Raw genomic sequence first — 19,267 nt, 5'->3', positions numbered from 1 at the left:
TTTCAGACAGTAAACAAATAACTGTACTGGAACATCCTACTCACCTGATCTGGCACCCAATGACATCTTTCTTTACCCAAAGATAAAGGAAATATTGCAAGGAAGACACTTTGATGCCATTCAAGACATCAAGGGTAATACGATGACAGCTCTGATGGCCATTCCAGAAAAAGAGTTCCAAAATTGCTTTGAAGGGTGGCCTAGGCATTGGCTCAGTGCATAGCTTCCCAAGGGGAGGACTTGGAAGGTGACCGTAGTGATAGTCAGCAATGAGGTATGTAGCACTTTTTCTAGGATGAGTTTGTGACCTTAATTGTCAGACCTCGTGTGTGTGTGTGTGTGTGTGTGTGTGTGTGTGTGTGTGTGTAAGAAAAGATATGTTACTTAGAAAGCCTGAAATTCAAAGCTGGAAAGTTAGTACGATAGGCACAACAAAAGTATTAGATTCTTAGGAAAGTGAAAGCAGTTTTATAAAAAGCATTTCTAAGAAAAACTAATCACTGTTTCAATCTATTAAATATATTCAAGAGTTAACTATGTTCTATTGTTTGATATGGAGAACAGGTCTGAATATCAGCAAACTGTAAGACCACAAGTCAGGGTTGCCCTAACATACCAGACCGCCAATGCCCACAAACAGCACAGCATGATTTCAGAAGCAAACATGTAATGGCAATGTGTAAAATCAATTTACAAACCTCATACAGCTCCCCTTTCTTGCTCCACTATCCACTGATTATCCCCCAACTGTACTTTCCCCTTCTCTTTTAGTAGGATAGCAGGAGTCCCAACCCCCTCAGGACTAACTTAGAGACAAAAACATTTTACAGAACTTACTCAAGATGTTCCAAAATCACTAGCTTCCAATGTTCCATATTGACAGCTATGTAATTAAAAGCCAATAATTAACCACACCTACACTTTCAGAATTAAAATTAAACTGGAGAAAAAAGTAGAAAACAACATTGATCATAGGACTCTTATGATCACTCTCATATTTTTCATTTATTAGCCCCTCTATACTGCATTCAAGGTAAATTCTTCAAGACTATCTTCATATTCACTAATTCTCCCTTTGGCCATATTCAATCTGTTTTTTAACCATCTACTGACTTTCTAATTTCAACTGTAATATTTTTCATTTCTATAAGTTCCTGTTGGCTCTTTCTCAAATCTGCCTTCTGAATAATCTCTTCCTTATTCATATGTTCTATGTCTACTGTTACTATATAAAGCTATTTACTCTGCTGTTTATTGTTTCAGATGATTCTCATTCATGGACCATCTTTGTATTTTCATGTATTTTATGATTTTAGATTATGAGCTGACATTCCAGAAAACGTTTCTGGGAAACATGATGCGCAAATTAACAGTGTGATCCTCTAGAAAGGAATGGTGGTTACCCTTCTACCAAGCACTTCAAGGCATTACCAACTCAAGAATACTTTAAAATTAATTATCACCTAAAGATTTTCAGACTACACAGGTAGTATAGTTCAAGTCCTAAACCTTTATGAATCCAAGTGATAAACTAAACTAATTGACTCAATGCCCTCTACTAATAAATCTAATATATCTTCAAACTGACTTCCTACAGGAAACTTATTTTAAAAGAACTTATATTTCATAGTTGTTCCCATTATTTTATTAAATATCACAAAAAAATATTGTGTCACAAGTAAAACTGCACTTCTATAAATGTCTTATCAGTTTATTAAAGGCAAATTAGAAAGTTAAAGTATTTGAAATACTATCTTACCTGTTCCATTGCTTGAGTTTTCTCTTGCTCTATTTTCTTCATAGTTTCCTTTTCAGCTTTGAGTGATGATGATGACACAGTTTTAACAGACATAAAATCAACAGTCATCCACTCATCCCTCTGTTGAAAAAAGAAGTCATTTTGATCTAAATTATTAGAACACTAAACACTTAGTAGTAAAATTTGGTACTTTGGTGGCACTCAAACCTGGATTAAATCCTACATGACTGTCTAACTTGAAGCAAATTTCTTAGTTTCTCCCCTGTGAAATGAGATAAAATCCCTACCTTTCAGGACTGTTTTAAGGAGTCAACAAGAAAACAGATTTAAGGCATCCAGACCAGTGCCTGACACACAATAGACATTCAAAAACATTAGTTCCTTTTCACCTTTTCTCTCTTCCCTGTCGCTAACAGTGTATAAACAGCATTCTTCCTCAGGCATATGAACTACAACGCAAAATCTATGAACTATCCAACTAGAAGTATTGCTAAGAAAATTATGATATGAGGATAAAGGAAAGAAAAACTGTGATTGAACTCTACTCACTGTAGAAAGGTCAGATGGAGGTAACAGTACAAGGTTTCAAGTACATACCAGGAGAGTGCCACTTTTCTATCAAAAACCAGAGAGTAGGAAACCCTCTGAGAGATTAGAATAGAGATAATAAGCACTCACTTCCTCACAGAAGGAGAAGGGGAGTCTAATGGCTCAGCAAATAGCATTACTGCCAAAATTCTGCATAGAAGTACAGTGGTACCTCGGTTTTCAAAGGTAATCCGTTCCAGAAGACCATTCGAGTTCTGAAACGTTCGAAAACCAGGTACTACTGCATATTGTTTTCAAAGTCTAATTAATTTTTCTACTTAAGAAATTAGAATCATCTTTCGTTTCAACATTTATCTATGCTTATAAATTCACACTTATTTGCTTAAAATCAGGTGGCTTACCTGAATAACTGGGTTGTCTTCTTTTTCTGACTTTTCATCGTTCACTTTCCAGGCCTTTTCCTTGCCAGGAGTCTGGGATGGAACAGCCTCAACCCACTCATCATCAGAACTCTAAGGATATTTAGCATGTAAGTGAATTTCTCAAACCTGCATACTTTCATATAAAAATTATGTTAAATAGTAGAAATTCAGCTTCCTAGAGAAAATTCTTACACTACACTTCCTCTTGAAAAAATTACATTGAAAATTGAAGAACATATAAATTCTCTATTTAGGAATAAGCTCACAAAGCACCAGTCAAATTAGTTCTGTGTTCTTCATAGTTTATTACCAAGCCAAGGAAAAACAAAAAACAAAGATTAGAACTGCTGGATAGAGAACTCACAGAGATTACAACAGAGCTGCAGTTCATACCAAAATCACGTAATACTGACATCTTTGCTTAACTAGAACAAAGGCAACAATACCTAACTAAACGAGTTTGCCTTGAAGTTTCAAATTTTGAGATTTCCCTAGATCTGAAAATGCAGAGATTTCAGTTAACAGCTAGGCTGGAAAAGCACTTTGCTTAATGCATTTAAATACCAGATGAATAAATCAACTGAACAGTATTTAGTCAACATCCTCTATGTGCTCAGCATTACGCCAGGTTTGGGGTTTTGTTTTCAACAAATATGTCAATCAAGTCTTCTATGTTAAGTTGCCACAGTAAGTACTTTCACATATGCTATCATGTTGACGCCTTAGAACAACCCTACATGAAATATTATTTTTGTTTACAGATAAATCCCCACAAATTAAGGAACTTGCCCAGGACACATGGTATCCAAACAGGAGAATCAGAATAGAAATCTTCATCTGTCTAGCTCTAAAATCTATTCTTTAGAACTATATAAATTAAATGGAGAAAAGATCCTGGAACTCACCACTGCAAACCCCTTGTTAATGCAGAGCAGAGAAATTCTGAAGCCAAGGAAGAAAAAAGTGGGTTTCCTGAGTGAAACCAGTATTCTTTCATTTCACGAAGTTCCTGAAAATCACCTAACTAGAGAACGCAAGTACCATGTTTCCCCGAAAATAAGACCTAGCCGGACCATCAGCTCTAATGCGACTTTTGGAGCAAAAATTAATATAAGACCAGTATTATATTTATATCATATATATTATCTATATTATACTATATTATATTATACTTGGTCTTATATTATATTAAAATAAAACTGGGTCTTGTATTAATTTTTTTTCTCCAAAAGACGCATTAGAGCTGATGGTCCGGCTAGGTCTTATTTTCAGGGAAATATGGTATGTCTAGTAAAAGGTATAATCCACATAGTGTAAACATATTTGTGCTCTGGCATTTCAACTGCCAACTGTTTCCCAATGCAGAGCAAATTTTATTCATTTATTAATTTATTTATTTAGGTCTTGATTTAGGTTTAGAGAAACCTTAAAACTACTTATTTATATACAGTTACAATATTTTACGGTAATCACCATAAATGTATTTCTGGCCTACTCATATTTACATTGTCAAATAAAAATAAAAAACTTAGTACTTTCTTTAGGGGAGTGCCAATTTGCTAAGATCAAACTAAGAAAAACTTAAAATTGGTGTTCCACAGGATTCGATCAAAGAGCTTCTTCTAAAATTACAGATTTTCTCTATCCTTCCAGATGCTAACCAATTACTTGAAATTCACCAATCAGAGCCATCAGTTGCTTCACCATTACAGCTGCAACTAATCTCTAACCCTGGATGAATCCATCACTATGATCTACTAACTTCTTTCCTACCAACAGAATCTCCTTCACCCAGCCCTTAAATATCAGTGTTGCTTGGGGTTCCATTCTTTGCCCACTGTATTTTTTAATCTCTAAACATTCCCCCCTGGGTCATTAAATCCACTCTCATGACGTGAACTACCACCAGTTGTGCTAATATCTTTCTAACTTATCTACCCAAATATAACTTAAACTGCCTACAATATTTGATGTTATGCTGAACTCAATAAGAACAAAAAATAAACCCATCATCATCTTCCACAAAATGTGTTCCTCCTTCTATATTACTGAACTGAGTTACCTGGCATCACCAACCACCCACTTACCCAAGTCAGAAATCTCAGGATCACCGTACCCTTCCCATCCAAACTTGCTATTTTCATTTCCAAAATGTTTCTCAACTATACCATACAGTGAACACCACATGATTACGATGGGAGCTAACCTCCATCCCCCGCCACATCTGATTGTTTCAAAGGTAGGTACTTGACCCAATTCATACTAATCTTAGTCACTCTCCAAGAATTTCAATCAAGACTAAATGTGTTGTTCTATAACTAGAGAACTTGAAAGGCATTGGCCGAGGCCATTTCTGTCATAAGGAATATAAATGAGCAAACAGTGATCTGTATCGAGGGAAAAAAAAATAGAACTCAGAAGGGAAAAAATAGGGAAGATGGCAAAAATACTCATAAAAGCATTCACGATTCTAACTCCAGCTATTCTTAAAGCCCAGAGGCATTCCTAGATGTCCAATGAGACTTTTGTACTCTAATAATAAGTCCCCCCTCTTTTACATATAATCCAATTCAAGTGTGAGTTCCATCTAAATTGAAGCACAGAAAGGAAAAGGTTAGAAAGAAAGTGAACAAAGGCTCAGTGACCTGGGGGACAGTATCAAGGAGACTAGAAAAATAGGAAAAGGCAGAAACATTACAAAACTATAGCCAGAAAGTTTTAAATTTGATGGAAACTATGAACTAATGAATCAAAATAACATAATAAACACAAAACAGGATAAACAAATAAAACAATATGAAGACACATAATTAATTCACTAAAAAAAAAGATGGTAAAGAAAAAACTTTAAAAGCAGTCAGAGCAAAAAAAAATTACATACAGAGGAAAAAGGATAAAAATGACTGCAGAATTCTCATTAAGAATAATGTAGGCCAGAAAACAATAAAGTAACATTTTAAAGCGCAGGAAAATAACTATACATAAAATTCTTTATCTAGCAAAAATACTGTTTAAAAATGAAGACAAAATAAAAGGCATTTTCAAACAAGAGCTGAGAAGCTTCACTGTCAGCAGACCTATGCTACATAAAATATTAAAGGATTTCTACAGGCAGAAGCAAAATATTAGACACAAATTCAGAACTACACAAAATAATAAAGAATGCCAGAAATGATAAATTTGTGGGTAAATATAAAAGACTTTTCACATGTTTAACTTGAAGTTCAAAAGATAACTGCTTAAAGTAAAAACAATTTACTGTGGAGTTTTTAACATATGTAGAAGTAAAATGTAAGACAATAATAAAAAATATAATAGAGGGAAGTGGAAACATATTGTTGTGAAGTTCCTGTTATAAATGTGAAATGATATAATATTATTTGAAGGCAGAGCATGATAAGTTATTTAAAAGATGCATAAAATCTAAAGCAGTCATTAAAAAAAAATGAAGCACATTTAGTAAGCCTATAATGGAGATGAGAAAGAATGCTTAAAAAAAACCCTCGATTAATCCAAAAGATATATTAAAACTAAAAGAATAAAGATATACAGAGGGTTCCAAAAAAATGTATACACATTATAAAAAAGGAAAAAACTGTATTAAAATTGTAATACTCAACATATACCGATAACAAAAGATGAACACTAGTCATGTGTAAACATTTTTTTGGCATCCCCTATATATATTATACTATACATACACAAATAATAACACTGAAGAGGCTTTATTAATATGAGACCGAGTAGACCTTAAAGAAGAGCATTACCAGAGAAAAAGAGAACCATTTCATAATAATATAATGGTCAATTCATCAAAGACATATAACAATCCTCAATGTGTATGTACCTAATTAAGGCTTCAAAATACGTAAGGCAAAAACTGAAATAAACTGACAGAGAAAATATACAAATCTAGAAATTAACTCACAAATATATATGCTCAACTGATTAAACAGAGAAAGGTTCGTCTTTGCAACAAATCGTGCTGGAAAAACTGGAAATCCATATGAAAAATAAAATAAATGTTAACACTTCCTATACACCCTAAACAAAAATTAACTCAAAATGAATCCCTAATAAGCAAAAAACCCAAAGCTATAAAACTTCCAGAAAAAAAAAAAAAAAGGAGAAAATCTTCACAACCTTGAGATGTACAAATTAGGATTCCAAAAGCAGTAACTAAGAAAAATGGAGAAAAAGAAATAATTGATAAATTGGACTTCATAGCAGAAAACGTAGAATGGCCAACAAAGACATAAAATGATGCTCTACATCATTGGTCTTCAGGGACAACTTCACATTAAATATTACTACACACAATAGGATGGCCAGCAGTACAAAGACTGACAACACCAAGTGTTGGCAAGAATATGGAATAACTAGAACTCTTCTCATACACTGCTGACAGGAGAAAAAAATGGTCCAACCACTTTTTGAAAAGTGACATTTTTTGCAAAAGAAATAAAAACATGTGCAGAAAAAGACTGGTATGCAAACATTCACAGTAACTTTATTCACAAAAGCCCCAAACTAAAAACAACCCAAATGACTTTCAATGGGTAAACAGATAAACAAAGTATGGTATATTCATATACTAAAATGAAGAAATAAAAAGGAACTCCTGATAATGTGAAAATATATAAGGTGCAAAAACATTATATTGAGCCAAAAAGCCCAACACAAAAAAGATCACATTATGTAAGTAATTTCTATGAAATTCTAGAAAAGGGAAAACTAATCTATACTGTCTGTAAGCAGACACATGGTTGCCCAATCCCAGAGTGAGGCAGGAAGATGTGACTATCTTAACAGACAGGGTTAAATGAGTATTCATTAAATAGTACACTTAAAATAGGAGTACTTTATTATATGTAAATTATACCTCGGTAAAGATGATTTTAAAAGCTAAAAGAAAAAACAGACCATGACAAAGTCAAGATAATGCTTTCCAACCTCCCATGGATCCTCAGGGCTGCTCAGCAATTCATTTGCTTCTCTTTTATTACCTAGGCAAGGTTGTTTCAAATTTACACTATTTCCTCAATCCTTACATCCTACTTCAACTCCCAAATTATCTTCTCAAATGATTTTATCTTCTACTTCACAAAAGCAACACAGAACAGCAGAAACACTGCCAATAATCTGCTTCCCCTCTCCCCATACCTTCTCATTTATCTTGCATTTATACACATCTCTACAACTTCCCTCCTAGCTCAGAAAAGGTGTTCCTACTCCTGATCAAAGCTTCCCCTTTCCCCTGGAACCTGGCTAACCCAAACTTGTCATTCTCTTTGACATGATTTATCCTTCTTTCCCTAAAAACATTTCCTCAAAAAGACCTCCCTTCACTGTCGGTATAGGCTTCTCTTTCCTTCTTCAATCCACTTCACTGTAACGTGTGCACTGAGCATTCATTCACACTACTCTCTCTACGGTATTTCTTATACAACGTCATAGGTACAAATGTATAGACTGTACATTAAAAAAAAAAAAAAAAGACATATATATTTCCAGGAAAGAATGAAGACAAAGAACAGAATATGGTGTCTGTAGTAAGGGGAAGTAAGTGCCCTTAATCAAATGACATAAATGTTTACTTAGCCTGGAAGATGAAGCCCCATGGGATGGGTATTCTTAACCTGTGATCCCTGCATAAACTCAAGGGAGTTTTATAAACCCCAGTGAAATAAACACAGTAGTATTTCAATTTCTTTTTGAAGAAAGGATCACTTACTTTTATCAATTTCTCAAGAGAGTCCACAAGCCAACCCCCAAATATGGAAACAGTGCCTCTACCTTCTTTTCACATTAGGATTTTCTAACTCCCTTTGCCCTGAGTTATATTTCAAAAAAAATGTTTAATATAATTTAAATATTCCTGCCATTATAAAACATGCTGGTTACTGACAAAACTATCCAGTTGTATTTCTCATTATGAATTAATACACTGCATTCTCATATAAGATAGGTTTTCCTGAGCCAATTATCATCATAGGGTATACAGCCAAAAATTTACTTTCTGAAACTACAAGAGAGCCAGACTTTGGAATGTGGTGATTCACCTGAGAGTATAACCTATGCAAATCACACCTAGGGGACCAATTATCCCTAAATATCTCTAGCTTATCACTCTCTAAGCACAATATACCTCCTTCTTCCTGAGAACAAGCATGAAGGGTTTCGCCGGTTTTCCTTTCCTCTGTGAATCCTCTCATCCCAGAACTAGCTAGACAGAACAAACACAGCATTCTCTTTCTTTTGGCCCCAAAGATCAATATATAAACATATTCTATTTTAGAGACTTAGATATTAATTTCTGTGAAAAAACAAACAAGGTCAGAGACTCTCAAGTATCCTGGAATCGTTTTCCCTTATTTTTACAGTTCTGCTCTTTCCTGATTCTAATTTTCCAACCACTTCTACTTATGTCTTTTACTTCCTGTCTGACTCCTCAGTGTTGGTGTTTCTCTTTCTTTTCAGTTTCCCGAGGCAATTCACTTATTCTAATAAGCAATGATTCCCAAATTTCGTCTCCATCTTCTTACCTTTCTCTGTAACCTAAGATTCTTATTTCCAATATTTCCTTGACATCTCCAAGTAGATGTCTCCCAGGCTTTTTCATATCCTAACTGGTAATATTTTTTAAGTTCTCATATGTTATTTCTTTAAATAAAATTTTCTCAAGTAGCTGCTTTGATTAGTTTTAGTACATACGTACTGATGAACTATCAGTTGACTCATGCTTTTCATGCTTCTGTTTCTTGTTCTTTTTTTTCTTCTCTTTCTTTACTTTTTTTGAATGCTTGTCTTTTTTCTTCTTTTTCTTCATAGAGTTTTCCTATAAATAATCATTTTGAAGAGGTAAGAAAGGAATTTAGTTTTATCTTACTTTAAAAGGAAATATGTTAAGGAAAAAAAATCTGTTCCAAAAATATTTAATTTTTTTATGAATTAAGACAAGAAATATGACTACATGAACAAAATCTTCTAAGAAATCTTAACACGCTTCTATAATACACGCACTACTAATAAATCACAGAGCTGAGATATCTTATCCAAAAATATGAGGGAAGTTTTCATTTATTTGTAGATTCATTTGACAAACAGATATAATCAAATAAACACATATATACACAAACTTATGTGTGTATGCATTTATATGTATATATCTCCTATGGCCCCAAAAGAATTTTAAAAAGATTATTGGGACATTTAAAATATAACAAGATAGCATAAATTAAAATTACGGAAAGAGAAAACAAGAATTGGGACAAGAAGAAAAACAAACAAAAAGAAAACATGACATTAAGCTTGAAACGCATACATTTTTAGATCCATAAGCTTACAAGTGGGCCAGAAATTCTACCAGCCAACTCAAGTAACAAAATCTACCCAATGTCACAATATCCAAAATATTAAAATATATTATTTCTGCCAAAGAGATAAAACTATTCTGTAATGCCCACTATATGATATTCATTCTGTAACTTGAAAATAGTCTATAAAGTTGCTCCTCCAAGATTAACTTGCAAGATTAAATGCAAAAACAGTCCGACGTGTTTACATCAAGTAGACCTGTCAGTATTCACCTGTGAGAATTGTTCAATCCGCTCATTCACATCAGGTAACATCCATGTATCCTCACCTCGAAGTCGTTTAAGCTCTTTATGCCTTTCTTCTTTTTCAAAATTAGCTTTAGCCTAAAATATTGAAAAAAGAAAAATTAGCAATTGATCCAACTGCGTTTCACAAAAAAGTAAAACAAAATCTCCCACTTTCATACATGTTCTCATGAATGAACTGTCTGTTTCTTACCAGTAATTTTTTTCCTACACTTCTACCAAAGTGTAGGAAAGATTTTCAAAAACACACAAAAAAAAAACACAAAAGAACCTCTCCTTGCCCATTACGAATCTCTAGTGAATAGAGCCACCAATCAAGGACAGAATCTTGGGACCTATTCTAGACCATCCCCTTTCCTTAAGATTCCTACCTCAAGTATGACTTGAAACTCTTTTCCCTTCACCATCCCAGTGCTACTGCCTGAGACATTTTTGATTGTTAGGAGAATGACCGCCATACCCCATACATTCAATCTGCAATGCCCATAACTCTCTAATCACTCCCCAAAAATGCTTCAGGAAAAATCATCTTTCTAAAAACAAAATGATCACATTGCAAATTTTTATTCATCCTTCAACAATATTCAAATAAAGTTAAGTTCTTCCTAAAAGGTTGTTCCTACTTTTTCATTCTCTCCCCAAACTCGAAAGCTGGTCCTTCTCAAACTCTATGCTTATCTCTATTATAAAGTTTATCACAGCTTACAAACCCTACTCCCTCCAAACACTGCCTGAAATATCAAAGAGACAAAAATGAAAAATATTTGTTACACATATGTTTCATTTGCTGAAATCAAAAAACAACACTGACCTTTCACCTGTCCAAGATTAATCACCCACTCACTCTTCCCCTTTAAAATCTGGCTGTAGTCATTATGTCTTCTTCCTGTCTCCTTTACCTGCTACTTCCCATCTGCATTTAAACTCGTTTAAACTCTTACATCTTAAAACAAATAAAACCAAAATCTCTCACTTACACTTTATGATGCTCTCTGCTTCATTTTTCCCTTCACTGCCACACTTCCTACATTTTGTCAGATAATTCCATAATTTACTTCCTCCATTCTTTTAAGTTACCTCTCTGCATCTCAATCTTAATAAGAAATGGTTTGCCAATCTTTTTCAAGGGGTGCAAATTCCTGGGTCTCTTGTGTCAACCCTTGTCTGGGTCGGTGAGGGTTTACAATAAGCCAGGAACTGATACCCATAATACAAAAGGAGAATGAAACGGTCAAACGCAATTTACTCCAATGCGCGTTACATGTGTTCCTGAAAACGAACATTTTCATTTCACAAACAGCAGGAGTAAGCGCTGGGGCTGTGACATACGCTGGGGAGACTCATTAGTTGAGGAGTCCCTCGAAAGTGCGCAGCCCAGGTGATAGAAACGTCAACGCATTATGTAAAAGGTAATGAAACTCAGAGGAAAGAAACAGGTCTTCCTGAAAAGAAAACGAGCAAGTGGAGCCTGCCAGAGCATCTAAGAGGGAGAAGAAGATACTTAAAAATTTACAGGCATCCCACAGGGAGACCCCCTTTCGACCCAGATAAGGTGAGATACTGAGATGGAGAGAGAAGGGGTGGGGAGGAAGGAGAGCCAGAGGCCTAGCTCCCAGGAAACAGCCACCGCCACGATTCTAAACGGTTCCCAAAACCCCAAAACGGAGTTACCTGGCGCAACACTTCGGCCCTGGCAATCCGTGTCTGCTCTTTACGCTCTTGGATACTTCTCTCACTTTCAAACCGACCACTGGCAGCCGCCATAGTTGTTGCTGTCGTAAAACTAGGAAACCATCACGAAATCTTAGTTTACGGCTGTCGTAATTAATAAACAAACCGGACTTCCGACTAGGGAGAGAACCGGCGCAGCCCCATCAAGAGAGCATGCGCGGATCTGAGTGTCGTTTAAGGTTGCCGTGGTTACTCCGACACCAGGTTTGAGAGACTTGAAGATTAAAGTAAGGAGTTGTCCTTCTTCGTATATTGGGATCGCCCTGAGCAGGATTAATGTCACTGTACACTTATTATGCGCTTTGCACGATAACAATCGCATTCTCACCGATTTCCTCTTAACATCACCAGAGTAAGTTAGAAGCTCATACAGGTTAAGTTCGTACATCTCAAAAGTTTTCCACCAAAGTGCCCTTCTAACCAAAGAATGTCCCTGTGCTGGAGGAATGAACTGACGGGAGGCTGGCTGGAAAGGTAGTCGGAAGGGCAAAATTGCTTTGAAGATTCGGTGTTTTGCTTTGGTGGATTTTTTTCCCAGTATATCAAACAGTCATGTGAGTGTTGCACTGTACTCCATAATTTATCGGTGCTTATTTAAGCTGTTATAAAGGTTACATTAGTTTTTACTTAATCTCGTATTATTTGCTCATATCCATCCAGTCATTTTTCATGACAGTGTGCAATTACCTATCTGTGTGATTTTTGTTGTTTTATGTTTGTATCTTCCAAACTTTAAGTTCCATGAAGAATAAGACATTCTGAAGTAGTGTTCAAGGGTTTTGAGAATACAACACACTGAATTCACACTTATAATCAAAGATAAAGAAGGCTGGAGAGTCAATATAAACTAGATACCTTAAAGACATTAAAAATAGATAGCATAAGCCAGATTAGATAAATATGCCTTTTTTCCAGGTTTTGTAAACTTAAATTTGTGTTTGCACGAAGCTTTCCCAGGAGTTTCTGCTTTACCAATCTGTAAAAATCTTGACCTTGAGCATGTAATGTTTACTTGTTTGATATATAAAATAGAATGTACACATTGTATTTTTTTAACAGAAAAGTGAATTTTAATTTACAAATTGACCTTGAAATATTTAACCCCTTAATTATACCTTGACTGATTTTTTTATTACTAACTGAAATAACATTAAAAGTCTTTTCAGATTCTTTTGGGGAAAAATGTCTCCTCCACCCCACATCAATTATGTGGCAAATAAGAACAAATAGTATTTATAGTAGAAACATGCAAAATTATGACAAAAACTTTTAAATCCTACTCGAGGCACAAAAGAAGACTAGAACAAATGAAAAGGTATATCATGTGCTTCAAGACGGCTCAACATCATAAATCAGTTGTCCATAAGTGAATTTGTAAATACAGTGCAATACCAATAAAATGACCAACAAAAAAATGTTGGGATCAGGAAGGGGAAGTAGATAGGTTGATATAGAAAAACAGGGGAAAAGGAAGTTGTTTTGATTAGTTTGCATTTGGCCACATCTGATACTAGCTATCCATGATTTAATTAAACAAGGGATAATGTAGTACAGAGCATGAAGCTATGGTGAAATTGCTGAAGGAATCAGGTTGTTTCTCCTTTTCTGCTTTGTAACACTTAATTTGTGACTTAAGTTCTTCACAATCACAGGGAATGCATTGCATTCTTCCACATCTATGCATAGCATCTATAAGATGTAGGAATAAAAGGGTAGAACAAAGGGCAAAAAGTGTATGCCAGCTAAGCCTATCCTTTTTTAAGAAAATTTATGACTTTTCCTAAAGCCTAGTCCAGTTTCTTCCATTTAAATCTTGTGAACCAGAAGTAGGTCACGTGAACACAACTCACTATAAAAGAGTCATGAAGATTCAGGGACAGACAGATGTTATAGAATGACACTCAACGTGGGTTTGCCCGAGGTTTCTTTGTGGTTGGACTCAGATTAGGCATCTTGAGCAGAACTGTTACAGAAGTGTGACCGTTCTCATTGCATCCTATCAAGTAACACACAATTTCCATTTGTTCCATTTCCAGTGATGCTAACTCTGAACATTTCAATAAAGTGTCGTGTGCCAAACTTCACTGCAAAGTTACTCCTTTTCCCTTTGTAATTAACAAGTATTTTGGGGGTCAGTTCTTAAACCTATGCAAATTCCTCATCAAACTTTCAAATTATTCATTTTATATCAGTATCGACTCATGATTTGTTTTATTCGATAGATTCATATTTTTATTCAGAGGGATAATACATTATTTATTTTGGTGCTCAAATTGTCCCAGGTTTGACCATGCTTTATTTAAATTTCCTTAGCCTTTTTTACCTAATGTCCTTTTCCTGTTCCAGTATCCCACCCAGTTCATCACATTACACTTAGTCATCATATCTCCTTAGGCTCCTCATGCCTATGACAGTCTCTCAAACTTTCCTTGTTTTGATGACCTTTACAATTTTAAGGATGATTGGTCAGGTGTTTTTGTAGAATGCACCTGAGTTAGGATTTTTCTCATGATCATCAATGAGGATGTTAACCTTGATTACCTGGCTGAGGTCTTGTACTTGTCAGGTTTCTGCACTGAAAAGTTGCTCTTTTTTCCCCTCCCTTTCCATCCTGTAGTCTTTGGAAGAAAGTCACTATGTGACTCTAACATGTAAGGAGTAGGGGTTTATGTTGCACCTTCTTCAGCGTGGAGTATCTACATCAATTATTTCAAATTTTTCTGCATAGGAAATTTGTCTCTTATCCCCCATTTATTTAGTTATGCAATCATTTATTTATCAGTATGGACTCATGGATATTTATTTTACACTTTTGGTTAAAATCCAATGTTATTTTATTTTCTTACTCAAATTGTTCCAACTCTGGCCATTGAGCGTTCTTTCGGTTGGCCCTCATCATTATAGGGTTTTATTTTGTTTTAGCACTTCCTTACTGTTTGGCGTGACAAGATGCTCCAGACACATCTTGTATATTTCCTGTCTCGGTTCTAGAATCAATCATTTCTCCAGAAAGCTCTGGTGCCTTTTCTTGGAGAATAGTATTAGAAACTAAGATACGCAAGCTGTGCTCAGTGCTACTGGAGTGTTATTCCTTCTAGGCCCCTTAACTGACAAAGATGAATACGTTTATATTCCAACCCAGGTGTGTACACATTTCTGTTTGACCGTCTGTATCTATACTAAGATACCAGTATGAGTTCATATTGATATTATCCATTCTATTGCCACATAGATGATTCCAGCCTCCTCTTGCTTATCTGTAAATTCCCATTCAAGCAATGAGAAACCAGGCTCCCACAGTCCTCCATCCATTTAATTATTCAGCTCAAGTTTATCAATTAAATTACAGTGCTTATATATAGTTTTATTTTAATCTTACAGACTCCACTCATTTCCAAAATTACTTATGTCAGCACCTCTTCCCCCACCCCCTTCAATGAAGTTGTTTCCTACATTTGCAACACATTCTTTTGTGTTGTTCTGCGTTTCACTCTGGTTTTTTTTTTTGCATTTCATTCTTGAATCCCCACACGTCCTATAGAATTTTTTTAAATGTTGCAAACATTAAGGTTCACTTTGGTGCTGTATAATTCTATAGGTTTTGACAAATGCACAATGTCATATATCAACCAGTAGAATATCAACAAATAGTTTCACCACCCTGAAATGTCCCATGTTTCACCTATTCAACCTTCCTACTTTCCCTCAAACAATTGGCAATCACTGATCTTTTTACTGTTTTCGTAGTTTTACTTTTGCTAGAATGTCATATAATTGGAATCATACAGTATGTAGCCTTTATAGACGGGCTTCTTTTACTGAGCAATATGAATTTAAGGTTCCTCCATGTGTTTCTGTGTCTTGGTAGCTTTTTTTTTTTTCAATCACTGAATAGCATTCCACTGTATGGATCTACCATCATTTATCTATCCAGTCACCTATTAAAAGACATCTTGGTTGCTTCCAGTTTGGGGCAATTATAAATAAGGCTACAACGAGGTCAGAAAACTAAGTTTGCGAACTCATCCTAGAAAAAGTGCTACATACCTCATTGCTGAATATTACTACGGTCACCTTCAAAGTACTCCCCTTGGGAAGCTATGCACCAATGCCAGTGCCTAGTCCACCCTTCAAAGCAATTTTGGAACTCTTTTTCTGGAATGGCCATCAGCGCTGTTGTTGTATTACCCTTGATGTCCTGAATGTCATCAAAATATCTTCTTTTCAATATTTCCTTTACCTTCAGGTAAAGAAAGAAGTCATTGGGGGCCAGATCAGGTGAGGGTATTCCAGTACAGTTACTTGTTTGCTGGCTAAAAATTCCCTCATAGACAGTGCCGTGTGAGCTGGTGCACTGTCATGATGCAAGAGCCATGAATTGTTGGCGAAAAGTTCAGGTCATCTACCTTTTTCACGCAGCCTTTTCAACGCTTCCAAATAATAACCTTGGTTAACTGTTTGTCCAGTTGGTACAAATTCATAATAAATAATCACTCTGATATCAAAAAAAAAAAAGGTTAGCAACATCGTTGCAACAAGTTCGTGAACTTAATTGTCAGACCTTGTATAAACATTCACATGCAAGTTTTTGTGTAGACATAAGTTTTCAAATCAGTTGGGTAAATGCCTAGGAATGCAATTGTTGAATTGTATGGTAAAAACTATGTTCAGCTTGGAAGAAACTGCAAAACTGTATTCTGAAGTGTCTGCAGTACTTTGCATTCCCTTCAGCATCAAATGAGAGTTCCTCGATGTTGTTCTGCGTCCTTGCCAGCAACTGGTATTACAAGTTTGGGGGATTTCAGCCATTCTAAATGGTGTGTATAATATCTCATTATTGTTTTAATTTACAATTCCATACTGACAAATGATGGTGAGCATCTTTTTGTATCCTTATTTGTCATCTGTATATCAACTTTGGTGAAGTGTCTGTTCAGCTGTTCATTTTCTTGTTGAGATTCAAGAGGTTTTTTGTGTGTATTTTGGATAGAAGTCGGTAGGGAAGATGTTAGGTTTAGGTTAGGAAAATTCGCCTTCATTGACTGATGTGACTCCATTGTTTCATTTTGTCTGTTTTTCCCTCATCAGCAGATGAGGTGAGGAGTCTCCCTCATTGGCAGATGAGATAAAGAAGTTTGTTTCTTTTTGTCTGTTTCTCCCTCCTCAGCAGATGAGGTGAAGAGTCTCCTGTTGTCTGTTTCTCCCTCATCAGTAGATAAGGTGAAGAATCTCCCTAATCGACAGATGAGGTGAAGAAGTTTGTTTCATTTTGTCTGTTTCTCCCTCATCAGCAGATGAGGTGAAGAAGTAACAAGTTATGTAAGAATGACATGACAGGCAAGTTGCCAAGCTTTAGATGGCCCTGGACCAATGGCCCCAGGCTGGAACAGCATGCTGTTTGTCCAGATGAAATGGCCCTTCAGCCAGATAAACAATGTCCTTATCACATTATCTATAGAGCCCTCACGGAATTGGCCGTTCCTTAAGGAGGAGGCAGGAACAAGAAAATTGGCTTCTAAAGTGCATCTGAAGAGATACATAAGACAGACCTCAACTGGCAGAAAATTGGAACTTAGAATTTGGCACTTGGAACTGAAACTGACATACAGCTTGCAGCACTGGGGGTGCCTCAGTTTCCAGCCGCGGACCTGGTGAGATCTCTTTGGGTTCCTGACCTTCCCAGTGTTGCTTCCCAACAGCTTGGTGAGCTTCTTGGCATAACATTGTTATTAATGTGTATAATTTCGTCTTAACCGCCTTTACCTTCTATTCTTGTACACCTTCTGATGCCTTTGTCTTTCACTGTTTATTTCCAAATAAACTGATTGGGTCCTGTTTAGCGTGTGCTCCCCTGCCTTTCCCCACTCGTCATTACAAAGTCCTTTATCAGATATCTGTTTTGTAAATATTTCCTCCCAGTCTTGTCTTTTCATTCTCTTGGTAGTGTCTTTCACAGAGCAGTTTTTAATTCTAATAAAAGTAATAAAAGTCCAACCTATTTTTCTTTTTAATGGATTGGGCTTTTGGTGTTGTATCTAAAAACTCATCACCAAGCCCAAGATAACAGATTTTTCTCCTTTGTTTCCTTCTAGAAATACTTTACATTTTTGCACTTTGTATTTAGGCTTATGATACATTTTGAGTTTATTTGAAAGGTGTAAGGTCTGCATCTGGGTTCATTTTTTTGCATATGGTTGTTCAATTGTTCTAGCACCATTTATTGAAAAGACTATCCTTTCTTTATTGAATTGCTTTTGCTCCTTTTTCAAAGATCATTAACTCTGTTTGTGTGGATTATTTCTGGGCTCTCTATTCTGTTGCATTGATCCATATGTCTATTCTTTCACCAATATCATTCTGTCTCAATTACTGTAGTTTTATAGTAAATCCTGAAATTGGACAAAGTGAGTGTTCTAACTTTGTTTGTGTTAGCTACCGTGTTTCCCTGAAAATAAGACCTAACCAGACAATCAGCTCTAATGCATCTTTTGGAGCAAAAATTAATATAAGACTGGGTCTTATATAAGACCCGATCTTATATTATAGTAAAATAAGACGGGTCTTTTATTAATTTTTGCTCCAAAAGACACATTAGAGCTGATTGTCCGGCTAGGTCTTATTTTCGGGGAAAGACGGTATTTGAGGCCTTTTTCCTTTCCTTATAAAATTTAGAATCAGTTTGTCAATATCTACAAAATAGCTTGCTGAGAATACTCTCACATTTTTTTCTGTAGTCTATATTTTTAGAAAACTAGATTAGATTTTCCAAACATTGAAATATGTTATGATATTAAATATTCATATATTAAGTACAATTCTCCAAACTATAGCTAGAGGTTCTGACATGCCCCCTGAAGATGTGAGCCTTTGATTGAGTATTCCAGACTTAGACCTTCCATACCATACAGAAACATCGTTTGTTGCCATCAGTCTTTTCAAAATCACAGTTCCTGAAGGTATTTTATTAACCATATAAACATAGAACTTAATATGTACCATGCACTGTTCTAAGTACTTTATAAAAGTTAATTCACTTCGTCCTTAACAACAACCTGTGCTATACATAGGTGTTGGTATTATTATTATTACATTTATTCTTCAGATGAGAAACTGAGACATGGAGATGTTAAATAATTTGCAGAGTTCACATAGCTAGTAAATTAGAGAGCCACTCTTTGAATTCA

The 19,267-nt window shown here is 35.5% G+C and overlaps 1 protein-coding gene and 1 long non-coding RNA gene across 3 annotated transcripts in view; one reads left to right on the top strand and one right to left on the bottom strand.

Annotated features, from left to right (window-relative positions):
• CWF19L2 (CWF19 like cell cycle control factor 2) overlaps positions 1–12,179 on the bottom strand; it is a 91,387-nt gene extending 79,208 nt beyond the window's left edge. Inside the window, exons 1-5 of the mRNA XM_074337068.1 lie at positions 12,024–12,179; positions 10,320–10,430; positions 9,449–9,568; positions 2,710–2,820; positions 1,760–1,879 (exon numbers count right to left, since the gene is read on the bottom strand). Of these exons, the coding sequence (XP_074193169.1) occupies positions 1,760–1,879; positions 2,710–2,820; positions 9,449–9,568; positions 10,320–10,430; positions 12,024–12,116 (555 nt within the window). The 5' untranslated portion in view covers positions 12,117–12,179. The remainder of the gene's footprint in view (positions 1–1,759; positions 1,880–2,709; positions 2,821–9,448; positions 9,569–10,319; positions 10,431–12,023) is intronic.
• Positions 12,180–12,299: 120 nt separating this feature from the next.
• LOC109436851 (uncharacterized) lies at positions 12,300–17,922 on the top strand. Of its 2 annotated transcripts, none has more exons than XR_012497410.1 (2): positions 12,300–12,435; positions 17,542–17,922. It is a non-coding gene; the product is annotated as an uncharacterized LOC109436851 (long non-coding RNA). The 2 variants fall into 2 exon arrangements; XR_012497411.1 differs by lacking the exon at positions 12,300–12,435 and adding an exon at positions 12,442–12,637.
• Positions 17,923–19,267: the final 1,345 nt, after the last annotated feature.

This window comes from Rhinolophus sinicus, linkage group LG06, assembly GCF_036562045.2.
Source record: "Rhinolophus sinicus isolate RSC01 linkage group LG06, ASM3656204v1, whole genome shotgun sequence".
NCBI lineage: Eukaryota > Metazoa > Chordata > Mammalia > Chiroptera > Rhinolophidae > Rhinolophus > Rhinolophus sinicus.
This window is presented reverse-complemented; position numbering and strand designations above follow the sequence as displayed.